Source organism: Lepisosteus oculatus, chromosome 3, assembly GCF_040954835.1.
Source record: "Lepisosteus oculatus isolate fLepOcu1 chromosome 3, fLepOcu1.hap2, whole genome shotgun sequence".
Classification (NCBI taxonomy): Eukaryota; Metazoa; Chordata; class Actinopteri; order Semionotiformes; family Lepisosteidae; genus Lepisosteus; species Lepisosteus oculatus.
The window spans coordinates 30,318,639-30,346,575 of NC_090698.1; the positions used below are offsets into that span (position 1 = coordinate 30,318,639).

Consider the following 27,937-nt stretch of genomic DNA (forward strand, 5'->3'; position numbering starts at 1 on the left):
GAATTGTTTGTGTAGTATACACTGTAGCCTTGTGAGTAAATTACTCCAAGGTATTGTGATGTGCTACTGCAGCTCTTAAAGAACAGGTTACAGGGATTGAGAAAGGTGTAAGAAGTGAGACTTGCTCTGTAGCTCAACGAGAGCAAATGGGGATATATTTGACCATACCTGCGCCTGGCTGGCTGCACCACCTCATTCTCACTGCCCCCTGAAGGGGTTCGCCTCCTGGGGTTTGGAAATTTAGGTGATTTGTTTCGGTCATTTGAAGAATTGTATAAACCACTTAAAAACAAACGTGAAAAGATACATGTGTGTCAGGTTACATTTTATTTAAGCACAAAATAACCTATGGTACATCAACTGTTTAATAAAACTGTTCTCCTGGCAGACTGCTGTAAGGTTTCCCTGAGCTTCTCTTATGTCCTTGTTTTCCCTTTTAATCAGATTTCCCAAAATTATACAGGATGGGTGCTTGGAGGTGTCAGAACATTTAAGCTTAATTCCAGTCTCAAAGGATATTAGAGCCTTGTGATAAAATTGTATTCTGGCAAAATCACATAATATAGAGAATCCACTCCATTGTAATGATAATTTAATGTATTATTATTGGAAGAATTACCTGATAATGAACAATAATGGCAAATCCATTGTTAATATCTAGTACTGGTTTCTCTTAACTGTAAATGAGTATCATGAGCCTAATAATATTGCATAATAATCTTCTTTGATGTGGTTGTGGGTCATTATATATTTATCACTTTCAAGTGGCTTTCCTTTGTCACCTTTATTTCACTGAACTCAGCCTAATCCACTGCCATCTGTGGCACAGCAGTCCTTGGGGACTGAACACGTGTGTCATACCAGCCTCCCCTGGTCTTCTTCTCCTGTCTGTTGCCAACCAGCAGCAAGGGTCGGCCACAGTGATGGTCCTTTTCTGCTTCTAACTCTCAGGGCGTATTCAGCAGTGTATGACAGATTATGAAGTCTCTGGATGCTGAAGTCTGTACATGTTTGTCACTTGCACTCTGCATTCTGCAGGTCCAGCTCCAGAGCTCATACAACTTTAATACTCTCTACATTTGTCTGTATTCAATTTTTAATGGCGAGGTCACATTTGAAAATGCAGTGCAGTACGTTCAGAAATGGTAATGCGGTGCTGTCAGTCATCACTCTGTTCATTGCCCACAGCCACACACAACATTTCACTTAATGAATTATTCTGCATGAGTATTAAGTATCTGTGCTTTAAACAGCAGCAATGTTTCACATCTTCAGAAAAGGATCATTACTGTTAACGTGTTCAAGAACACAATTTAAGAAGTCAGGAGATTCATTATTTTTAAGAACAGCACACCATTGTTATTTATCAAAGACATATAAGAATTCTTAGTGATAAGGAGTAAATTAACACAACATATGAATATATATACAATTGATACTGTGTAGCTATGTTAATTTATCACCACCTTTGTTCATTAATATTTCTTAGAATTTTTTTCATATCTCTTTAAAAGACCTGGGTCCCAAAATTAGTACTAGAGGAAATAATACAGGACAGATATTCCTCTAAAAGATCTTGTATCGCATATGGATAAATAATAATCAATCTTACATTTTCAGATTTTATTCCTTTATTTTTTAAACTTGATACATACTGGGCACTAGATAGTTGCTTAAGGTGTGAAGGTTTTTACAATATTATATAAATATAAAATTTGTTATTAGCTGTAAGTAATAGTTTTCAAGCCTGATTTTAAACAACCTCTAATCCAACAGGATTTATAGGTACCTTTGGGTAACACCATGAATAGTATGACTTGACAGAATAAGGTAGTATTATATTCTGTTATGTACAGTAATTAAGGGATCAGTGTGTGGGGAAAGCAGACCCTACAGCTCTGAAGACCTGTGCTATAAAACAAACCAGAGCAACTTCACAAAAGAAAACAGCTTATTGTCTAAATGACATAACATGAAAACTATATTTTTAATTATCATATAATAATAATCTCTGTTTTCCTTTAAGAAAAGGTACTTAATTAAGCCAAAGATTTATACTGTAAATTTAAATGTTCATACATAAAAATGGAAAACCATATCCTTCTATCTTTTTGTATACTCATACCCTGTGTTTTTATATTTTTTTGTTGACAGCACAGCAATTTCTTTTTCCTAGATAAGAACTGAATAAAAACCCTTTATGGGGTATTTTTGTAACCATAAAAATGCTTACCATGGTATACTTGTAGAAAACAATTTCTTTTTTTTTCCAAGTTAGAATTTAAAAAAGCAAAAATAACTATGTCTTCATGCTTAAGCAACCAAATGAAAAGCTTCTAACTGCCAGATAAATATGTAGGAGTGCTTCAACAATGAAGCCTACCTCTGGGGCCCATTTTCATCCCATGGTGCACTGGTTTTCTCATGATGTGCATCTGTGTTGTCTGCTTTAGTTACTTTTGAACTGTGGAATAAAAGAAACATGAAGAACACATTTAACTCTACTTTCTAAGATTTCCCAACTGGTAGCTCTTGTGCTTCAGGGTATAGAGTAGCTATAGTGAAATCATCATATACTGTGTCATGCACATCACACTATTCAAACATCAGAATCAATGTGTGCTAAATGTTGAATCTTTCAGCACATCAGTATCTTTCAAGTCCATGAATCATGGACCACAAATGAATGAATTGTAGTTCATCCATTTATTAATAGTTAATATCCAGCAAACAAATAAAAACAACACACATTGAAAAATTGTAATAGCACTATCTTCCATGCTGTAGCCAGGTGTCCATGTTTAAATATTCTTTGTCAAGCTTATGGTCACCATTATTTGTGAACAAAAAGATGCAACAAGTTGGCTTACCTTTTCACAGGAGAAGGTGCAATAATTTTGGTTGTTCCTTCAGTTTCACCATTATCAGGTTTTGTATTTGCTCGACTGACATTGTTTATCCCTAAAAAAAGAGTTTTCATTAAACGCACTTTCATATGGTTATGAACGTTGTGTATCAATCCATATATTGTATATATACTATACATATAATTTACACAAAATGCAAACAATACCAACAGGACGCATAGAAAAATGTATGTGTTTTTTACTATTAAAGTTGAATTGCTTTATAAAACTGTTTAACATACTGATTGTTTAACAGACTGAGAGTTTAACAGATTTAATTAGATTAAACAGACTGTTCTGAAGGAGTAACACTACTACAACATGTAATATAAATTAAAAGCAATGATTCAAAATGGTTTCTACATCACAAAATTGTCAAAAACGTCACTGCAAAAGATAACAATCTGAAATTAGAAATAAGCAGAAATTAAAGCAGAATGTGTAGAGTTAAAAGAGTTCCTAATCTGTATATAGACTTTCTACCCAATGAATACCGCTGTTGTCTTTTTAAGCCTTAGCACATCCTAATTGGTCAGACCTTATTTAAATGAATATGTAATGTTGGAGTGTGAAACACATCCTCATAGTACCAAGCACTATTAATATACTGTACATTATTATGACCAAAACTGACAGGTCTGACTAAAAAAACGTAATTAAAATATACATAAATCGAACAAGATATGGACATGTATAATATAGAGACAGAATGACTAAACACTCCAAAGATTTCAGTCTATCAAGACTATATTCAGCAGACATAGTCATGTAATGTAATGAATTAGTAATTAATAATGAAGGAAAATACCTGATATTGACAGAATTTAATTTGAATGAAATCATCAGCTCTACTAATTTCAAACTGACAAAATATTCTTCCTGGAAAATCACAATATACTTCAAAATAACACATGCTGGTTTGAAGAAACAATGGAAAAGAATGATGAACAGAGGCTCCACAAACTTTTTGAATTCATATAAAAACAAACTTTTTGTTTTTTACTGTATATAAAATTATATTTTTTTGCCACTCCTTCCCTGCTCTTTATGTCCCAATACACATTAGTACAGGTACCCCTGTACATGCAACATATAATCTGTACACCTAGCGTGCAAATACCATTTACAGACAATATCAGAGGATAATCTTAGTCAGGCAATTCTTAAAAGCAAAAAGACTATTAAAACCTACTGTATATGGGGGAACACAAATTATTCAGGAACTAAAGCACCATATGGCCTAGAGCCTTGCCTTCTTCACAAAATCCTACTGTGAATTTATGAGCTGAGTTTCCCAGCAGCAAGCAGAGGTCAACCAAGGCCAGATAACAGGAACTGATAACCTTAGAAAGGAGACATTGCTGCACTGGAGAAACCGTAGTTAAAGAGAGAAAGGGAACTGACAATTAATTCTCTTTATAAGTAAGCAGATAAATAAATGGATCCAGATGACAGATGTGTTTCTGTCATTCTGTTTTGTTTAAACATGAAACAGAAAAAAAAAACAGAAACTACTTGGTTTTTTTTACAAGTGTTTGCAAAAATGAACAATGCTTATCCTAACATAATACAAAAGAGCAAGGGATAGACAAACAAATTGCTAGAACATGTTAAAGGTTTGTTTTATGCTTCCCAGAATCACCAAGATACATTTACAGTCTTTACTCATTACTACTGACTTGATGGTGTATTTTACTTAATGGTAATAATATAGTGCTTGCAAACTGCAGCCCAGAGAGACCACAGGATACTACTGTAACATATTCCACAAAAGGCTTTTGTATTCTGGTTTTGAAAAAGGGAGATGATTAAATCCACACTTTATTTAAAACATGTGGAACTCCTGCCCCATCTGTTAGCTTCAAACTTCAGAGGATTTATAATGGTTAACAAGTGTAATGTCAACGAAAATGCTAAAAAAGTCATTCTGGTATTTTGGTATTTTTGTTAAAAAGACCTGTTATATTTAATGAATCATTCAGTTCGATTTTAATAACTGTTATTTCACTGTATTTTTTACATAAGAAGAAAAGGAAGATTTATGTGCACAGTGCACATAAAGTGCTCGCTATACAGTTAAAATAGTAACAGCCAGGGAACCTTGCACATGGGCTACATTCCAGATTATTTTTGTTCCACCTTAATCATTTGCAAGTTTAAAGAATGCAAGCACTTCCTATATACAGTATGTGTTCTTCAGTCCACATACAGTATAGCATAATACTGGCTTTTGATATGCTGTCTTGTGGAACAGAGAATTCAGTAATGTAAACTCTTTTATCAGTGCAGCTGTAATCTGATGGATATCAGTAGTCATGGAAGATTCTCTCAGTTTTAGTGCTGTCACCTATTCAATATTTATCTAGACAGTACAGTTCTTGACCCAACTTGTTTTGTAATGTGTTTTAATTATCTTGTGCATTTTTACCCACACAAACAACATGTTTTCCAAAGTTTGTCAAAACATAGCAAAATAGCAGGGAGGATATTGTCAGAGACACAAATAGACAAAATCTAAAAATCATACAAGAGGAATGTCCTCTTCCACACTGGGAAGGGACAGAATTACACAGGACCTTGTCCTGAAAATATATCTGGGTTTCAAAAGTGCAAAAGGGATCAATCATACCAAAGTCACCTTTGGAATGATACAGAAGGCCATGTGCTGCCAACACATTCGTATTCTGTGCTACACTTCAGGGCCTTTTTATAGGAGAAGCAAGATCACCATGCAGTTTCACCGAGGTCAACAACAGCAGTTCTATTCAGGTGTAATTAAGAATTCAGATAGTCATCTGTTAGGTCTAAAAGGCCATTTTTACATTTTTATACAACCTGTAAAGTGTAGCTCCCCAAGCTAAAAAGTTATATTAACAGCTACAACTCTGGTTCACAGAAACGTCATTCCTTTTACTTTTAAACTAACAGACACATTTGGTGAGGTTTGTGCATTGGTTATATACTGTATACCCGTTTACCAAATAAGCTGCTGAAAAATATTAAATAACACAATGTCAAATACATGCAAGACAGTCTTAATTTCACCAACTGTTAATAACTTTATCAACATAAAATCAAAAATATAATTAGCACTATTCCTTAATAACAAAATATGTATAATTTACTGAAAATTGGCATTATTATTTAAAATTTTCACATATCCATTAAACTTAAACTCTTAATTCTTAATACCTTGTTATGTCATCAAAAAGACACAATACATTTATATGTGGGTTAGAACAAAAAACAGAGTGTAGGATATACACCAATTTTAGTTTTTATCATTTAAAAAGGCACTTCTATGTTTTTTTAACTCTTGGAAAAATACTCAACTGAATCTTCTTTTTACAATTAAAAAAAACATTAAACAACTTAGTCACTAATAATTTTGGACCATTTTTACCAAAGATAGCAATGTAAAGGGGTGCTTATTGTTTCTTCTTTTTTGTCGTGAAGTATATCAGCAGGAAACAGGTCTCTGTACACCCTGTATGACCTTGAACCAGTGTGAGACAGAGCCAAACCTGCCAAATATAACAATATAACAATATACAGTACTTTTTGTGCTGCTCTCTTCTAGATCAAGGTTCAAAGTTGCTTATTGTTCCACATAGAAAAGAAAAACAAAATGTTCTTTTCAGCACTTTCATTTAATTAAATGTTACAACAATGACAACAAGGTTTCAGTCTCATATACAAAATCTTGCTCACCTGCTTGTTGAGACTGAGCTGTTCTTTTTGGATACGTCTTGCTGCGAGTTCTGGGTACATGTAGGTCTGGCCGGGGCAACTGAATAGACTGACCTTTAGTCATTTGCAAAGCAGTCTTCCCACTGAACAAAATGAAGTGAGAAAACATGAGAATCTTTAAATGACTTTTTGTACCCCAAAATTTCAAAATCACTTAAAAGGTTTGATAACACACCAGCTTTAAAAACACAAAAAGCTGATAAAATATACTGTATAATAAACTGCAGGAATTATTCTTTAATTTATTTATGTTGGTTTGAAAAATAATAACTTAATGATTTTATTTAATAAATTTACTGTTATTTTTAAATCTTTTGAAAGTCTCAGCTAAAATGAGCTAAACGATTCTTTTAACAACTTCTTTCACTATATTGTTTAGGTCTTGTACTATAAAGTTCCAGTTTTGCTCCCCTGTGTTTAAATCATCATGGTTTTAAGAAGCAGGGGAGTTCCATGATGTCCTCATCTGGTCAATTTGACAAGATGCTAATGTCAAAATATTGTAACGCCCTCGCCTGGTGGTGAGGGGGAAGTGCCTCATAGTACCGTTGGGCAGGCTGGGAGTTGTAGCCAGGGAGAGTCTAAGGGTCAGCACGATGACCAGCGGCTGACCCTACCTGTGTAAATAATGTCATAGTAGTTCTAGTGTCCTGTATAGTCTTATAAGTGTATAGCGTGTTGTTAAATTACCACCCTAAATCGCGTCTCCACTGGTCCTTTGTTCTGAGAAGAACCTGTAAACGCTACAATATACAGACCCATTCAATGTGCTCGCTTTATCTAACATGTTAGATATTTCAGAAAGATGTGAAAAAACAAACATGGAAAATGAAAGAGCCAACTGACAAGCTGTGAAGGAGAGAATTATTGTCAAGGTATAAGGATGTCATCTCAGGATCATTTTGTGAAGGATTCAGCACTTCTTTTAAATGCCTATTAGAGATGCTTTTCGAAAGCCATTTGACAGATGGGCAGAGAAGGGCAGCAAAGGGGCTGTGACAGGCAGGTGGAAACACTGTCACTAACAAGAACAAAGGAGGATGTCTCTAGTGAACCTCTTGACAGGAAGAACAAGTAATATTGACAGACCACAAGTAGTCCTTTAACCCCAAATTGTGCCATTCTTCTCATGTCTCAGTCTGAATAGCCTTACTTCACTCAAATAAAAGGACTGTCATGCCTAGATCCAAATAGCTTAGCTTGACTTTAGGATGACTGCTGGATTAGCTATGCTCCCTGAGTCACTCTCCATCAGTCTCTAGTTTACACATATCCTAGTGCTGTGGTTCTCAGTCCTGCTGCTTGAGTATCTCTGTGTCTTCCGGTCTGTGGTGGCTCTGTGGCTAAGGATCTGTGCATGTGGCTAGAAGGTTGCAGGTTCAAATCCTGCAGCTGGCAAAGGAATCCTACTCTAGTGGGCACAAGTATTCAAAGTATTTAAGTATTTAAGGCACAAGTATTCAAATGACTGATTGAGTTGGTACTTCTTGTTTTATCATGTTTGCTGTATTAACACTTGCTATTCCATCTCAATATCCTGATGATCAAAATTGATGAAAAAGATGAAAGATGAAAACTCGAAAGGTGAAACAGGTGAAATTCATGACATAAAGTATATGGGAATCTTTTTGAAAGCTCTGATGAAAATGTAAGAAACAAGGCTATAATCTGGGCTATATCTTTAGACAGCTAAGATAAGAATTCAGGATAAGAAGATACACAATTTTAAGTAGGATAGTATTTCACTGATCTGCCACACAACAGTAAGGAATGAAATACGTTAATATGAATTCTATGTGTACTTTAATATGCATGTACAATATACTGTACATACTGCATGTAAATGATGATGCTTCATTTGTATTGCATGTTTCATGGTGTGCCTTACATGGTAAAAGAAACTCAAAGAGAATCAAATACAGAAAATAAATACAGAAAGAACCCAATGCAATATTCTATAAAATATAAGAAAGGATGAGGTTACAGTGGGGAGCTGCACTTGTGAATGAATTTATGAACTAAAATAACAAGCAGAGTTTAGTCCCACTGAATTCCACAGTGAAAAATCACACATATTTGCTGTAGCCTTGTCTTCGGTATGTGAGGGACTGAAGGAGAGTGCAGAAATATGAATCAAAGGGGCAAGGCAAGGAGGACAAAGAAAGATGATGTGTCTGTGGATGTAATAGGGAGGGTTAAATGAAAATCAGGAACACAATTTATAAAACAAAGGTTGTTAATACACAAGTCAATCATTAATGAAATAAAAAATACTGTGTGAAAAATCTTTCATGAAATTCAATGCAAAGAATTTGTAAATAAAATTTTAATTTGAGAGGTTTTAGTAGGGTTCTGTCTCAACATGTACTGGAAGCAAAGATTGCTTCATCTTCTTTGTACGTTCTAATTTTTGGTCTAGAAATAACCTTTACTTTTACCATTGTTAATTTAAAGTAATTTAAAAAACAAAATAAATAAATGAAATCAAAAACAAAAGTCTGCAATTCATAAATAGCTAAAAACACAAATAATGAAAAAAATACATGTATATTACTTACAAGATTTTAAAATAAATCACTGCATTTAAAAAGCTCACTGTGAGAAAAGCGACTGAAGACATCTGAACACTTCAGATGCACCACTTCTTCCAGATTTCCCACACCAATCACTACCCATTGACAACTAACAACTCTTCCCTACAAAATTTACATACAGTGCCTTGCGAAAGTATTCGGCCCCCTTGAACTTTTCAACCTTTTGCCACATTTCAGGCTTCAAACATAAAGATATAAATTTTTTATTTTATGTGAAGAATCACCAACAAGTGGGGCACAATTGTGAAGTGGAACGAAATCTATTGGATTTTTGAAACTTTTTTAACTAATAAAAAAATGAAAAGTGGGGCGTGCAAAATTATTCGGCCCCCTTGCGTTAATACTTTGTAGAGCCACCTTTTGCTGCGATTACAGCTGCAAGTCGCTTGGGGTATGTCTCTATCAGTTTTGCACATCGAGAGACTGAAATTCTTGCCCATTCTTCCTTGCAAAACAGCTCGAGCTCAGTGAGGTTGGATGGAGAGCGTTTGTGAACAGCAGTTTTCAGCTCTTTCCACAGATTCTCGATTGGATTCAGGTCTGGACTTTGACTTGGCCATTCAAACACCTTGATACGTTTATTTGTGAACCATTCCTTTGTAGATTTTGCTGTATGTTTGGGATCATTGTCTTGTTGGAAGATAAATCTCTGTCCCAGTTTCAGGTCTTTTGCAGACTCCAACAGGTTTTCATCCAGAATGGTCCTGTATTTGGCTGCATCCATCTTCCCCTCAATTTTAACCATCTTCCCTGTCCCTGCTGAAGAAAAGCAGGCCCAAACCATGATGCTGCCACCACCATGTTTGACAGTGGGGATGGTGTGTTGAGGGTGATGAGCTGTGTTGCTTTTACGCCAAACATATCGTTTTGCATTGTGGCCAAAAAGTTCGATTTTGGTTTCATCTGACCAGAGCACCTTCTTCCACATGTTTGGGGTGTCTCCCAGGTGGCTTGTGGCAAACTTTAGACGAGACTTTTTATGGATATCTTTGAGAAATGGCTTTCTTCTTGCCACTCTTCCATAAAGGCCAGATTTGTGCAGTGTAAGACTGATTGTTGTCCTATGGACAGACTCTCCCACCTCAGCTGTAGTTCTCTGCAGTTCATCCTGAGTGATCATGGGCCTCTTGGCTGCATCTCTGATCAGTCTTCTCCTTGTCTGAGCTGAAAGTTTAGAGGGACGGCCAGGTCTTGGTAGATTTGCAGTGGTCTGATACTCCTTCCATTTCAAGATGATCGCCTGCACAGTGCTCCTTGGGATGTTTGAAGCTTGGGAAATCTTTTTGTATCCAAATCCGGCTTTAAACTTCTCCACAACAGTATTACGGACCTGCCTGGTGTGTTCCTTGGTCTTCATGATGCTCTCTGCGCTTTCAACAGAACCTTGAGACTATCACAGAGCAGGTGCATTTATACAGAGACTTGATTACACACAGGTGGATTCTATTTATCACCATCAGTCATTTAGGACAACATTGGATCATTCAGAGATCCTCGCTGAACTTCTGGAGTGAGTTTGCTGCACTGAAAGTAAAGGGGCCGAATAATTTTGCACGCCCCACTTTTCATTTTTTTATTAGTTAAAAAAGTTTCAAAAATCCAATAGATTTCGTTCCACTTCACAATTGTGTCCCACTTGTTGGTGATTCTTCACATAAAATAAAAAATTTATATCTTTATGTTTGTAGCCTGAAATGTGGCAAAAGGTTGAAAAGTTCAAGGGGGCCGAATACTTTCGCAAGGCACTGTAACATTGATAAACCATTAAGTTTTAACTGAACACATCCCTGTTTGCATACTTTCTTATGAGAAATTATTTAGTATTTAAGTGTTTTTAATTTAAGCAACGAATTTCAGGAACACATCTGCCGTGTAAATCGAGACCTACAGTACCAGTATTCTTTTCATCCTAGTGAGAAACCTAGAATCTGAATTCTGTAAAAACTGTAAACAGTGATTCATCTTCTTTTAGTACTCCTTTCAGGGCCTTAGCTCTAATGTGTGCTCTGTGGGGTCACAGATATAAAAAGTGTAAAAGATATAAAAGTTAAGTCTGATGTTGCATGTTTCATCCTGTGCCGATATGAGGGTTGTAACAGTGAGCTGAATTGCTGATTCAGGTTTGTTTGTTTTTCTAAAAAATAATTCTATGTTTGATTTGTTCTTTATTCTAGAAAAAAAACACTCTAAGCGCATGGTTAATCAACAAAAAATAAAATTAATAGTAAGAATATATGTTAAGACAGTAAAAAATGAGGACTTTTGAAAAAACTAGCCATCCATCCAGTTCCTAACCACCCCATCACGGGAATTCAGGGTCATGAGAGAGAGAGCCTATCTAGGCAAGGAACAGGCACAAGGTGGGGTACACCCTGGACGGGATGCTAGTCCATTGCAGGGCACACAGATAATGACACACGCACACTTACACCAGGGTCAATTTCCCAGAAGCTAATTAACCTACCAGTATATCTTTGGCCTGTAGGAGCACCCGAAGGAAACTCACGCAAACATAGAAAGAACATACAAAGTCCACATGGAGTTTAGCACCCCAGGTCCGGAATTGAATCCAATTCACTCCAATGCTAACCACTGTGCCACCTAAACCTCTACCATTCAGTTTAACTAAAAGATAAAGATATGAAGCAAGAGAAGCAAGAAATTGAAACACACTTAAAAATGTTTAATTTTCGTAAAGTGTATTCTTCTTAAATATTTATTTTGTGCTCTGAGATTAACAGATTCTTTCTGGGAAGACTAAGAAGATGATGAGATCACAAAAATGTTTAATGCACCAACAGAACCTGCTTGATTACAAGCTAAAAGGAAATGCATTTCAAATTTCTGAATTTCTAAAAGGTTTAATTAGCTAAAATCAGATTTGTATCACAAACTGAAGGAAACACTTTTCAAATTTCTGAATTTCTAAAACACTTTCAAAGTTTCAACAGGCATGCTTTCCTTGTAAGCTACAGTATCTATTGCCAAAAACATAAACCTTCTATACATTTCCATCAGTGAAAGAACTGTTTACCTGTAGCGATGTTTTGACCCGAGGGAGCCAAACTTGGTCAGTTTTCTTGTCAAGGAGCTGGAATCATTTTCTGGCATTCTAATGGTGCACAATAATAAATAGATGATAATATGCAATCAAGTACAAAAGAGGCAAAAATATAGTATTGCAATGAAAGTTAAGGGAATATATTATTTGTTAATGTTTCAAAAATTGCTATTTCTTGATATAATTTTGTGGAAAATTGAGGAAAGTCAGCATTATATATTATTACCATGGCCACTAAAACGTATTGCATTTTAGACTCAAAGTTTTACACTGCAATATCTGCATTTACAAACTGATTTTTTAAAACTAAAATATATAAACTTGTCACACCATAGTCATCACATGATGAACTACTTAAGAGTTTACCACTGTGGTTAAATCAATAAGTTAAATATTTATATGTTGATACATATATAAGGAAAAACCCTCGCAAAATGTAAATGTCAGAGATACACATTATATTTTTCAATGTAAAGTTAATTTATATTGTGGAACTGGGGACTTAGTGACTTAGTGAACTTTTTTCAAGTTAAGTGTGAATTTTTGGATTGGAGAGTCTGTTTTGAAGCTGGTAAGCAGCTTAGCCTTCTTGCTGTACTTACAGTACAGGAGAGATATACAGGATGAAGTCTAGCTTGAAGCTCAAAAAGGAGCTTAGGTTTCATTTTGTGTTTTAAATATTGTATTCCTCCCAGTATAAATAAAGCAGAACACCTTTTTAGATAAAATTTTATAAAGGAGATTTTGTTCCCACTTAATGGCTGCATTTGTATGTCATCTTTCTGAAAATCTGCCTATTTAAAGACACTGTTATGGTACACCACCCTGAGGTTTGCTACAGAGGAAAGAGGAAAGTGACAATAATACTAAGGGATAAGTTATCTGATCTAGTTGATGTTAAAGTCCTAACTCTAGTGTGTCACTCAACTGCATCAAGGTACAGACAGTAAGTGAACACTAAACTTACTACCAAGACAGGGTTAATTAGCTCTCTTAAAGCTGATTTGGAAATCATAGCAAATCTACTTTTGAGATACAAATGGGCAAATTCACAGCAAACTGAATTTAATATTGGTGGCTATTAACTACCACACATTGAGAATTAAAATGAGTTGCGATTACAAGAGGTGTGACACAGGGTAATTAACAAGGAAAGTCAGAGAATATAATAAAGTTTAGATATAGGTGATAAATGATGGTAATTCATTGTCTTTTACATAGACATAACAAGCTTATCCAGCATTTAATGTAATCACACACATCAGCCAGAGGAAAGAACTTGCTTCTAAATGGTTAAAGATTGACTTACACAAAATGCTCAGAAAGAATATCCCTAACTCTTTTTTAAACATGAAAAATAATATTCCAGTATCTAAAAATACTTTCAAGTGCTTTAATGACTTAATTAATTAAGCTTAATTTTAAAGCACTACAGTCTGAAATAAGCATAATTGTTGACAAGGAAAAAGTCATATAATAAAGCCTCCCAGAAGCACTTTAGTTAAGTGCATCTGCAGCACTCAACTTAGATTTTCTCACATGGCTCAGGTAGTGGGAATGCTCTTTCTTTAAAAATAATTCTGGAGGAGCAAAGTCAGAGAAGATAAATCAAACAGAATGTATCATTGTATTGTACATACAGCAGTTTATTTAGAATATTCAAAATGTTTTTCCATGTAATGGAATTGCTTCAAGGATAAGCCAATGGTGTTTTAAACAAAGAATGCAGTAAGACATTTTAAAAATCAGATCTCAAGGTTATTATTATTATTTGCATATCACTTTCTCCTGGGACACTAAACACATTCCCTAAGTTTACTTGTCAGTTATCACAATGATGCACTGAGCTGGTAACACAGCTATGCCAAGCTGGAGTATACAGTATGTCCTTGGCTTCAACATGTTGAGACCATATTTTTTAACAGCTGTTCTGCAAACCTGTGAATTCACACATGGCTTTAAACCTTAAGTATCTGGATCAGCAATTTAAAAAATGAGAAATGGCAGTGCAGTTAGCATTCTTGTGAACAACAGCATTCAACCTGAAAAATAATAGCCATCATACTTTAAAAAAAAACCAAAACAAACTTCAACCTCAAAACCCCCACCAGTCTTTTATTTAAACAGTTGGGATTCATTACACAGAGTAACTTGCACGTTTCTCTTCTGCTCTTACCTAAAAAATGTGTGGTATTCTACACAGCACTTCCAGAGGTGTTTACAAGCCATTTTATTGGGTGCTTCAAAAAAGAAAGATGTCTCGTTGCACTGTAAAAAAATAGTTAAAGGTTTTTAACGTGGAAAGAAAAGGGTAAGAGCTATCCGGTTAATGTGAAAGAATGGGCATCATACTTTCTCCATATTCTAAATTACAGCTATAGTAGCTATCACACATAAAACGTCTGAAAATATCTATCTTTCAATATATTCCAAACACTGGTGATTGCTTTTCTCTCACTTTATGGAGTATGTGCATAACTGGTCAAGTCATGAAACAAATCTTCATAAAAAGAAATGTTTTTGGTGTTTGAAATGTCTAATAAATAACTTACCTACACCTTTTCTATTATAGTAAAAGGCATCTATGAGACATTTACTAGTACTGTGTTTCAGTAATAACGTAGTAATATGTTGTCTTACTATCTTAGCGTACTTTCATGTAATAAATTGAATTTGATACTTGTCCATTTTAGGAGCAGCCTGTAAGCTATGGCTGTCATTGTTTATGACTGTCATACTAGCATTTTATAAATAAATGACAAAATCTATAAAAAACCTATCTACTCATTGCAAGTAGTCAATAAGAAATAACTAATACATTACCTTCAAGTTTCCTTAATAAGGCATGTATTACACATGTATCAGTTATTTACCGATCCTAAACAAGCTGTTTTTTCAGTGATGAAGTTGAAATACATGGTTTATAAGTTACAACTAAAATAAACTGTCCTCAAGAATTCGTTACTTTGTTATCCCAACAGTTGTTTATGTCACTAATGCAGAAAGGCTATCCTGTAGCCAATAAAGTTTAGTAATTTTAAAATGAATTAAAAACAGATGTGAATAAAAATGCATTTTCAAGAGAAAGTCATAAAACTCTGATAAAAGAATGAACTTGGTGAATGCATGCAAGCATTTTTATAATGAAGGTAGGCTGTGTTGACTGTTGTACAATGCTTAAATCACAAATCACAGTGTAAAGACGTTATTAAAATAAAACAAACATAAGAATTATATTTCTTTGGAAAATTAATACTTTTGGGATGAAAAATGTAAAACATCTTTTATATTCGAATATTTAATTCTGGAACATGTGGAATATTGGAACGTCAAATTCTACTACAGCCAAGAGAAACACAATACAAATTCTGGACTTTATATTGACAGCTTCTAAAATTAAATGACACACAGTTCCTTGCTAAGCAACATCCTTCCCACCCCACAGTATGCCTGAATCAGTCATTTCTGCTACAGCCCTTAATAATTATATATAAAAAAAAATCTTATTCAATTTTTCAGTGCTCTGCCTGGAGATGAAGTTGAGGAGACATTCTCTTTTTTTGTAATGAAAAATGCACTGGTTCACTGATCTGGAGGTGGAAAGCTTAAAGACTTGCTATTAATTTTTGAATATGCACCAAAAATAAAAAAAAACCTGAATAACTGAGTGCTCTTCCTACAGATATGTGTTCTGCATGTTTATGCTAGAAATAATACTTTAAAAATATTAAAATTTAAGCTTTTGGTTTTGTCATAATAACAACAAAGCATGCACAATTCTGTGCCTTCTATCTACAGTACCTTGTATACTGTACATTTTCCACTAGACCTTACAGCTTAGTTCAATAATACTGCATCTCAGGAGCACACAGTAAACCTGTTGTGGTTTACAAAGCTTTATACTAACCCTAACACAGCAGAGTTTACCAGAATCAACTTGTTCGGAAAGCCAATTTCAGAAAGCCGCTGAAAATTAAATATTTTTTATTAAAAATCAGATTCAATAATTAAAATTAAAATATTAAAATCCTCAATCTTTATTAAATATAAATAAAATATTATTATAAATAATAATTGAAAAGGTAAATAGAAAGCTCAAGATCAAGCCTTTAAAACCTCTGTTAATTTACAAATGATATAATTCCAGTGCTGTAAAAATATGTTCTAAAAGAAAGAAAAAAGATTAAAAATAATATATAAATTGCTTTATTACAGGTATTTATATTTTTATATTTTCAGTTGCATATATATGAGTATAAAGATGTTTAAACTCTTCAATTTCTAATATCTTTAAAAACATTTTACATTAAGATAACTAAGAAAGAAGTACAAAACATGATGATTTAAATAAAAAATCATCAGTTTAATTCATTTGTATTCCTGTATCTAAACTGAAAAACAAACTGATCAGCAAGTTTTATTTTCAAAACATATCTGAATATAAATATATAAGGAAATTTTAACTGAAAATACTGGAATGATGTTATTTTCTTCCTTCTTTGCTAAATGCACAATATTATAATAAATACACAATTACACAATTGTTTGACGAGATTACACTGAGCTATAACAGGATTAATTAATTAATGTAGCACATGGCTGTGTCTTGTTGCTCATGGCAGTATTGGTTTCTACAGGATAATCAGATCAGACAGATCTGATGTGCTCAAAGCAAAGTTTTAGTTCTAGGTCTTGGACTCCAAAGTTAGCTGTTATTCACAAGGATTTAGGGCAAGCTGAAAGAGCTGTGCTATGGCACTGGATCAGATCCATAATAAGCAGGTACACTGTGACAGATAATCTATTAAAAACTTGGGACAAAAAATGCAATCCTACTTTAACCAGAATGGTGGCATTAACTGAACACTTGAAAACATTCGAAACTGAATTTAAACTTGGCAGATTTAATCAATATTCAATGCTTTGTGAAATGTGCCTTTGAAGCATACAAATTACAGGCTACTGATCTAGCAAAAGGAAGAAAATAATAATCATCACAGAAGTTACAAAAGAATAAACTCATTCTGTGAGGAATTTCTAGAGGTTTGACATGCAAGTACTTACAAAAACCTGACACAAAGAACTTTTTCTGGCATTAGAAACACACATTGTTTTCAAGCCAAATGCTTGCATAACCTCTTGAACAGGAAATGTAGCAGATTATGCAAGCAATGCTCCTTAGCGCTAGTTTAGCAACCATACATTAATATTAGTATAAATATGAGCGGGGTTAATACTTTGAAAATACATCATACTATTAGACAACTGGTCTTGGGGGTTTGTGCAGCTGCTACAAATTCATATACCAGGCCTCAGAGGAAAATGTTTTGTTTTCAATGAAGAAAATGATGGTAATACTTATTCTTACTGCTTTAACGAGGCTTCTTTATTAATGACAGTTGGGAATACAAGCATGAATGAGTAATGCTCAGGATGCCATAGAAGTAATTGACAAAATTAACAAAAATAAATAATTCAAAGGTAATTTTCTGATTCATCCACGGTGCGACAGAGAGCGCTACAGGGGGTCATTCTTGCCTTCTGCCATAAGACTGTACAACGCATCCACCTTGCGTCTGGGCAGAGGCAACATTGACAGTGACCTGTTTCTGGACTGAACGCATCTACGCATCTACACATCTACTGCTACATCTGTTCTATTTCTTTTTCTTTTCCTGTTTACAACCGTTTTTTGTGCAATATTTTCCAGGGACCTGTGCAATACATTTACATCTATATTTATATCTATATCTATATTTACATCTATATTTATATTCATATGTGTGATACGATTTTTCTGTGTACTGTTCTGTTCTAGTCTGTTCTTTGTGTGTCCGGACTGTGAGTAACTCTTGTTTTGTATTGTATGTATTGTACTATTATTTTAGAATTTGTTACACTGTGGCTGTGTTGTCTGTGTTAAGCTGCTGTTGCACTGCAATTTCCCTCACGGGATCAATAAAGTATCTATCTAATTTTCTTCAAAAACCCAAAATAGCAAACTCATTACAGCAAATAATTTAAACTAGGAGAGAGATAACAGAAATTCCTTTCTTTGGCTTTATTTTTATTTTTGGAATTGTAAAACTCTGAGATCTCTGTACTTTTACTTTTTTAATCTCTATGTTCTACATCTCACAGAAAAAATAAGAATGGATTTTTATTGAATCATTTTTGAAGAAGAGAAAACTGAGCTGCAATATGCTATTTGAAATCTCTGAATAATAATAATGAAACATTTTAGCTTGACAATCTAAAAATGATATAAAAACTTACATCCTTTCCCAGTACACGGAGTTCAAACTGTGTTTCTTTAAAATGTACTTTCGTAATCCTAGGCCTGTAATAAATAAACAATAAGAAAACATACAGGTGTCAGTTCAAGTTCATGTTTGTTGGTATAAGTACCCAAGTACAATGAAATGCTTTCTTGCATGTTTTCCTCACATGACAAATGGCCTAACAGACTCCAAGAGTTTTATGGTAGGATGAACCTTATACTTAGGATTATTTATGAACCTTGCATTTATGTGCTGTATATAAACTGTTACAAACTCAGAACAGTACATTGGACTTTATGTTCCCCCTACTGAAGCTATCAGTAAAGAAAGGTTATTACAAGGTCATAACCATCCTTCATTAAGTCTGAGATTGTTCTTTGTAGCCAGCATACAGAGAAGTCAGACTATACCACCAGTGTACAATCTGCTATGGTACAATAATACCCACCAGAAATACTTCCCAACTTGAGTTTTGTTCTTGTAAACAACAACACCAACAGGCGTTAACCCCAGAAAATATTCAGATTGGTTTTCTCCCTGGAATGCAAAGATTAAGCATGGATTAAGCAGTTATATTGTGCATAAACATAAATTACAAACTAACACAAACAGTAGTATCATTCCTGTGGCTAAATATTCATTTAGGACTGTCATGCAGAGGTACTATATGTGTTACTAAAAAAAACATCTACTCTTATACCGGCTTATACTGAAATCACATTGTAACTATCCAAGCAACAACAACACTTACAAACACAGGGTGAAGGTCCACTCCATACATATCCAGGGATTTGGCAATTCTTAAGTAATTCATTTCAGCTTCTGAGGGAACTTGACCCCTGGAAAAAAATGTGTTATAAGATTAGTTTGTTAATCAGAAAAATGTTTGAATTTTAGAATTCTTTCATTCTAACACAGGGATTAAAAAGAAAATGTTGGTAATGGCAAATTACAATTTACTGTATATGAAACTTAGAATTTATAAGATTTAATGAAAAGTAAAAAAAAGTGATATTTTCAACAAACCAAAAGAACCTTTCATGAGATCTATAAATCATAATGGAAAACAAATCAATTTTGGGTAGACACTTTGGTTATAGAAAAAAATGATCTCCAGGTTTTATCAAAAAAATGATAGCACATATGCCACAAAGACAACTCAATCCACAGTTACAGTAATTTATGTCTGGTTTTCTTTAAACTTAATCCTTACACTTATAATGTATAAAAAATTTCTGTATGCTTAAAGCTGTTTACAGGTAATGGAGCATCCCTCTATCACCACCAATGAGTAGCACCAACATGGATGATGCAACTTCTGCCAAAATGTGCCAGTATGCTCACCCAAAATCAGCTATCGGTGAGGAGGAAAACAGAGTAATACATCCAGTTAATAGATGGGGATTATTAGGAGGCCTTGATTGGCAAAGGCCAATGGGAAATTTGGCCAGGAAAACAGGATTAACAATCACACTGTTTTCAAGAAACGCTATGGGATTTTTCATGGTCACGGAGAGTCAAGACCTTAGTTTTGCGTCTCATCTGAAGGACAGTGTCTTTTTTTACAGTATAGTGTCCCCATCACTATACTGGGGCATTAGACCATAGGGTTAGCGCCCCTTATTTGTTAAGTACTTTTTTGTGAACTTTCAGGGACTAGTGTCAATTCATCACACACATCCCCCCTTATTTTCTCACAGGTAGGGAATCAAGAAGGTCTTTTAACTGGTTTTCTTTCCTGCCCTATACTGGACTCCTAAATTAAAAGGGTGCAGAGACAAGTACCATCGTGACACATGAGTGTTATCTCTCATACGGTGTAACCATTTGATAGCTCCGTGGTCTGTCTCTACAAGAAATTCCTTCTCTAACAGGTAAAACTTCAAAGTGTTCAGAGCACACTTTAATCAAACTTCCACAATCGAATACCTGCTTCCATGTGGTAAGAGTTTCCTACTGATATACAATATTGGCCTCCTATTCTCTCCCTCTCCCTGCAGTAAAATGGCACCTAAACCTGAAGTGTCAATCTGGGCTGTGAAAAGTAAGTCAAGGTCTGGGACTGCAACACAGGTTCTTCACACAACATCACTTTTAAATCAGTAAATGCTTGCTCACACTCTTTGATCTAGTGTACTTTGATAGTGGGTTTTTTTTTGGTCAGATCTGTGAGCACTCAGGGTTTGACAGCCAACCTGGGAATGAACCTGTGGCACTGTACCAACCCACGAGGTGCATATCTGCTTTTTTGTGATCTGTCGAGCAAGGACTTGATCTTGTAGACTTGGGGCTTCACCATCCAATTGCCGGTAACATGCCCTGGGTGCACCACCTCATTCTGTGCTAAACAGGTTTTATCTGCATTAACTGTCAGTCCTGATTTGTGGATCTGTTGAAAGACGTCCTTCAAGTTCTGCAGATGTTTATCCCAGGAGGTACTGTAGATGACAACATCATCAATATACGCTCCTGAGTATTCTTTAGCCCCCTAATCACTGGAAAACAGCCACGGCACTGTGTAGTCTGAAGGGCACGACTTTAAATTGAAATAGACCTCCAGGTGTTCTGAAAGCAGTCATGGGCTTGGACTGGGCAGTTAGTGGCTCCTACCAGTATCCTTTACAGAGGCCTGGTGTGCTGATATAGGTGGCTTAACCTGGCCAGGATTTCATTCATCCGGGGTACTGGGTAAGTGTGGAACTTGGATATTTAATAAGTCCAAGCAGAATCTTAAACCCGTCTTTCTTTGGGACCAGAAGAACGGAGCTACACAATTCATTCGTGGATGGCTTCACTATGTACAGTTTTGACATATTCTCTGCTTCTTGATTCTTGTTTCTTGTACACGCACATGCTGGAACTCTCTGTGTTGCATTTTGACCACATTTCCGTTGGCTCAATATGGTGTTGCCATCCTTCCGGCAGCAGTCTCTAAACAGAGCAGAAGGGTTGATGTTGATCCTTACTGAGGTTATCTATCGACAGGGCAGAGGAACCCTGGGATGTCACTCCTGGGAAATAATGCTTCTTTGTCACGCCCTCTGCAGCTAGAGGGCGCTCCTACTCTGTCCTGTCCCTAGTTTCCTGCCTGCTGCCCTTCCGGTCCCTCTCTTTCCCTTGGGCTATATATCTCCGGGTCTTGCACTCTGCCCTCGCTCAGCATTGATGTTCGGATGTCCTGAGACCCGCCTAGCACCAGGTCGCCCCACGTCCGGTACCTGAGGGCATAGGTTTCTATACGGCACTCCTGAACTCTTTGCACTAACAAGCCCGGGCCTTTTTCCCGTTCTGCCGCTACGCATATGGGTCTTTTTCCGCTCTCCTGCTCTCAACGGTTAGTCCCTTTGGACGTCCGTGACATTCTACCTGATTTTGGTTGTTGTTTTTGTTCTCACTCTTTTTGTAAATAAATATGGAACGTTTGGTGTATATTTCCTGTCTGGCATGAAGTCTGCAATAGTAGCAAGACTTTTTGTTTAGGTGTAAAAGTGCTCTGCTTAGACACACGATTGTACCATGTCTTTTGTGAGTGGAAGACATGTTTTCTAATGTAAATTCCTTAGGTTCCTCAAGCGTATTCTTCATTTTAAAACAGCTTAGGATGTTAAGCAGCTGCTTAAGCTGTTTTTCTCCTCTTTTAAGACTGACAGGGCTCTAAGCACAGCATGGCCATAGAGCAGTTCAAATGGGGAAAAGCCTGTAGATGCCCGAGGTCCTTCTCTGTATTTTACAAATATACAAATACAAATATTATTACAAATATTTAGTATGTCCCAATCAAGTTCCATTTCAGACGGATTTTGAAGCATGTTTTTCAGGGTCTGATTAAACCGCTTGACGAGGTTGTCAGTCTCCAGTTGATAAGGAGATGTCTTTTACTCTTGAATTCCTAACAAGGTACATACTTGTCCTAGCAATTTCAAAGTAAAATTAGTTCCCTGGTCTGTTAGAATTTCACATGGTATTTCTGTATTCCAACCCGTGAAAACAGCTGGATAAGCGTGTTCATAATTTGGCGGGTCTTCATTTTTTTAAGGGGAAGGTTTTGGCATTCTGGGCCACATAATGGCACATTACCAGAATATAATGGTTTCTTTTCCTGTCCTCCAAAGGCCCAACGATGTCCATCACCATACAAGTGAACAGCCCATCAATGACCAGCAGAGGAATTAGCAGTGCCATGTCACCTTGCTTGATATTGGTAGAGTGGTGGCTCTTTGGTTAAGGCTCTGTGCCTGTGGCTGGTAGGTTGCTGGTTCAAATCCTACAGCCAGCAGAGGAATCCTACTCTGTTGGGCCACTGAGAAAGGCCCTTAACCCCTACTGATCCAGGGGTGTCGTATAAATGGCTGACCCTATGCTCTGACCCATGTGTCTCATGGAGAGCAAGAAATTGTATGAGGATAATAAAGTGATCTTATCTATTGTCTGTGAGCTGGCACTCTGGATATCACAATTTATTGATATCATTGTACCAGCTTGGTCAATAAAATTTTTTTGGCAATTCAAGCCTGGATTTTTGTTTCACCCACATGTCTGTCCCTTGGTATGGCGTGACCAATGCATGTAATTTCTTCACACACATGTGGGTAAAACTAATTTTTATTCTTCACTTTCTATCTCATGAACAATGGTGTCACGAGTGACCCGCTGAGGAAACGGGAAGATGAACCCTACGCAGTACCTTAGGAGGGCTAGACGAGAGGCAAAGTCCGAGTCAAGTTCCGAGGTTAATAGAAAAAGGTAGGCGAGTATTCCAAATGGTGAAGGTCAACGAGGCTTCCTAATCTGAAGGAGCAAGACAGTAGATGTAGTCGAAGGCAAGTTCCGAGGTTCGTAACAAGGAGCGAGTAGGAAACAGAATCAAAGGCGAGGTAGGAGCTCAAAAGAATGACCAATACCGGGCGAAGAACAGAGGCTTCTGGCGGGTTTAAGTGTTGGGCGAGGAAGAAGGTGCACTGATTGATGAAGTGTCGTGGTTTGCTGATTGGCAGGAGTGGTGTCGTTTAGCAGAAGTGCTTGGGGCTGATTAGTGCGAGTGCACTTTCGTGTGAGAATGTGGTGGGATGAAGGCGTGACAAAAGGTCATTCTGGTCATTCTTTATCATAAAGTCTATATCTGCTTTCCCCCAGCATGAGGCAAGGGAGGGGTCTGTAGACTGAAGTGTGCCTGTCTCTACATAGACACAGCGTCAACATCCTCCTGCACTGGAGTTCCCTGAATTTGAGCTTTTGTCCTTTCTCTGTGTGCTTTCCTTTCTTTAGGGAATTATTTATCACCGCAGAAGAAAAGGGCGTTTAAGCAAAGTGGAACTAGCAGAACTAGCGGTGATGTACAGTATGCTTGAGAACTTTTATCACATTTTTTTATAAAAGTGTACCTTGAGAGGTGCATCTTGTCCACGAATCACCTGGTACAGAGACCGTCCAGAATATAACTTTTTCCATTAGTTTTAACATTAATATCTGCCTCGGGGTATTCCTCTTCATCTCCATGAATGTAGAAAAGCTGTACATTCCGGGGGTACTGCACTTGTACTGGCACTACGCTGGCTTTTATCAGAGACTCTGCACCGACAGTGTCAAAAAGCGGACTATAAGATTTTCCTGCAATAGGAATTCCTCCAGGACAATGTTGTCCCCAATTTCGTCTTCAGAACATAACTGTGGCTAAATATATGAGTATGGCAGATAAATATAAAAACAAGTCCTTCATCTGCCAAGCACTGGACATATCCATCCTCTCAGAAGTTGAATTGTTTGATGTCCTCCTCTGAATTTTGAGGACATAATTTTGGTTCTTTGCATATGCCAAATGTAGCAGCTGACACTGGTGATGGTGACAAGGAAGATGCTAATTTAATACAGTATTTCCTCATTGTGTCACTACTGACAGTTCAGCTCTGGGGATCGTAGCAGATTCCTTCTGGGGTGAAGTCTTCTCTTCCTGACTTCTAACTTCTGACTGTAGGGAGAGCATTTCCTGCTGTAAAGTCCACCAGCAAACCTACTGTGTCTCCTCATTATTTACACATTGTTCTTCATTACCATGCAGTATGGTCAGTAGCTCTTTGAGCATTCTTTGATGGTCTTCTGTACCAGATGTGGATCCCACTCTCTCTATGGATCTTCCAGAGTGGCCAGCTGTCTTCAGACTCTTGAGCCTCTTCAGAGGTGTTTCCCTCTTCCTCTGGTTTTGCTGGGCCAGAGGAAGGGGGACCAGAATGTTTTGGTGCCATTATACTAAAAAACTGTTTGATTAATAAATGTCTGTGCTCTTCATGAATCATGTGGGATGTCTATTTAGTTTGCAGGCGACTTATCATCCCACCACTATCACCATGAATGTGAGTGTGCTATCCCCCAACAAAAGGAGAATGAAACAAAACAAGTTACAATTAGTTAATGCTATCAGAAATATAAACCTTAATGATGACACTTTCTTATCAAAATACAAAGGTCTTTCACTGAAAAAAACGTATTAACCAAAATTATATTTTACCAAGAAAATATCATAATGCTTAAATAGAAATTAGTTATTTTACTACTTAAAGTAATTTAATTCAATTATGAAAGACATTACAAAGACTACTTCTGCTGGTATTTCAAAAAAGTCTCAGTTTTTATTATGACAAATATTACTAAAAGTTAAAAATTTACTTTAATTTAGACAAAGCAATAGGTATACTAAAACTTAGATAAATTAATTTGAAATTTAAAAGTAAAAACCATTACATGAACAATTTGAGACCCTTTCTTCCTTCCCTAACAAACAAAACAAATTGTTTAATAACAAATGTATTTATTCACATACAGTCACATAAGTGCATAAATAGTCATAAAGTTCATACATTCAATTTAAAGAAATAGATTAATATAACATCAATAACCCTAACCCTAACCCTAACCCTAACCCTAACCCTAACCCTGCACTCCCAAACTAGAAAAATTAAAAACATATTGTTACACAGTTCTAGTTCCAGTTATGCTACAGTACATTTCTCTTCCACAAGAAAAGTAAACTACTAATTTATATAAAGTGTTACAAAGAGGTTATATGCAATTCAAAATAAACTATATCAATTAAATATCAGAAAGATATTGTACTAATGTTTAACATACTATCATCAACATGCTGTTGTATGGAATTTTATTGCAATTCTAAAACAATTAATAATTAATAAAAAATAACAGATCAGAATTATTTAACACAATGTGGGAAGCTAATTTGTACATGCTTTTATAAAATCATTGTGTGAGGCAAAAAAAAGCCCTTAAGTGGGTTCACATTAAATTTTTGTTCATGTGGAAAATATTAATAATTAATAATTGCTTCTTTGTTATGGTTATAAATGGTAAAATATATGGTAAAACAAATATATCTGGTTTCCAGACAAAACAACAAACTAAGCTTATTTGTGTCTTTCCTTTCAAAATGACCACTATGTATCATGAAACATGCTTTAAAATAAAGGTTGGATTCTGAACTTGCAATTTTTTTTTAGTTCAGCTTGTGTTTTAAATACATTTTTGGAAATGTAAATAATTTAACTTTATTAGACCATATACATGTAGTCACAAGACCTAACAAGTGTTTCTAATGGGATTAGTGTGTATACAGCTAATGCCCATTGAACACCAAAACCCATATCTGAAGGTTTTACTGATGTGTATTTGAAATACTAACACTTAATACAGGTATTTTCAACAACTACAGTAAGTAGGTTACCGTAAGTTTTAAACTGAGGGTAGCCTCTGCATAGGCTTTAAGGTCAACTGATAAAAGTTCAATTCTAAGATTGATTCTAACATTTTAACTTCATGTAATTTCCTCAGTTAATATGGTCATATATCCAAAATTAATAATGATATAATAAATATTGGTTTGGGTGCCCTATGGCTTGACGATTCTGATAGGGACTGAAAGCAAAAAAAAATGTATCCTGAATCTGGGATCCTGGTGAAATGTCTAAATTCTACAGCCTATACATATTGAGATATGACAACCCCATCTTTTTTAAAATTAAAGGAAGCATTCCTAAAATTTATGAGTACTTCTTACTTGTCATTTATACAACCCCCCCCCCAAAAAAAAAAACACATAAAAGAGTTTAAGCATAACAGAGTTTCCGTACAAACCGTACACACACAGAAAACATACTGCAAATGTTGCTCAGGTGCATTTCTTTAGACAAAATTTGTTTTCCATTAGAGAGTTTTACCTCTCAAAATGTTTATACTCCAAAAACTGGATCTGTTTATACTGTATAATGCAGGTAAAGTGCCTTCTATATATATTTATAACCATAGTAAATAGATAAAAAACATTACATAAAATATGAGATGTGGATTAGATAAAAATATTATACTGTAATTGTAATAACATTGCACAGTGCAAAGTCATATTTTGACATAAATAATTAATTGAATTCTATAAAACACCAGGGATATCTTTTTCAAATCTCAAGGTGTTTCTTTAAGTAAAATCCAATGAGCATGTACAATAACATTCTTCTCTTTAGAGGTGAATAGGAAACCACCTGAACTACTGTATATTGTAGCCTCAGAAAGTTTGATGTGTCCATGGAGTATAAAATAAGAAACATGAAAGAAATTCAGCAGTAGAATGCATTACTGAAGCCTATCCCAGCAAGCAATGGGTGCAAAGCAGGATACACCCTGGGCGGGATGCCAGTCCATCACAGAACACACAGACAAACACAGATGTTCACACACCCACACCAGGGTTAATTTTCCCAGATGCCAATTAATGGATTTGTTTTGGTAACTTTTTTTACTATTCTACACTAATGGATGTTTTGTTTTGTGGGGGGAGGGAGGTCCAGAATAAACACTTCACAATAAAGTGCTTTAATCTGTATAATCCACAACATCAGTGTTACTTTTTTAAACACATGCACAACCTTATCTATTTTATACACATGCTTTTTAAACACATGCTCAACCACGTCTATTTTAGATCTCATTCCCACCACTTTATTTCAGTCCTGTTTGTCTTCTCTCTGTCTCAATATGTCCTCAATATTATAATTAAATCCGAGAGCATTGGCATTGTACCAGCAGTCCTCAAAACTGCTGCCATTACCCCCATGCCAAAAACATGGCTCTGGACAATCTAAACAATTTGCAACCCATCTCCAACTTACCCTTTCTTGCAAAAATTCTAGAACGTGCTGTCACATTTCAGTTACATAACCACCTCATGGCAAATGACCGTTTTGAACTGCTCTAATCTGGTTTCTGTCAACTTCACAGCACAGAAACTGCCCTCATCAAAGTCACTAACGATTTTTTAATAGCTTCTGATTCTGGTTCTCTTTCTAT

General features: G+C 35.7%; 1 protein-coding gene across 3 annotated transcripts in view; it reads right to left on the reverse strand.

Moving 5' to 3' along the window:
* Positions 1-27,937, reverse strand: part of epb41l4a (erythrocyte membrane protein band 4.1 like 4A) — a 129,869-nt gene that overhangs the window by 16,773 nt on the left and 85,159 nt on the right. For all 3 annotated transcript variants that reach the window (XM_015337561.2, XM_015337556.2, XM_015337551.2), the window contains exons 8-16: positions 19,344-19,431; positions 19,041-19,129; positions 18,588-18,651; positions 14,488-14,579; positions 12,285-12,362; positions 6,618-6,739; positions 2,871-2,961; positions 2,384-2,464; positions 169-282 (exon numbers count right to left, since the gene is read on the reverse strand). In XM_015337561.2, the coding sequence (XP_015193047.1) occupies positions 169-282; positions 2,384-2,464; positions 2,871-2,961; positions 6,618-6,739; positions 12,285-12,362; positions 14,488-14,579; positions 18,588-18,651; positions 19,041-19,129; positions 19,344-19,431 (819 nt within the window). The remainder of the gene's footprint in view (positions 1-168; positions 283-2,383; positions 2,465-2,870; positions 2,962-6,617; positions 6,740-12,284; positions 12,363-14,487; positions 14,580-18,587; positions 18,652-19,040; positions 19,130-19,343; positions 19,432-27,937) is intronic.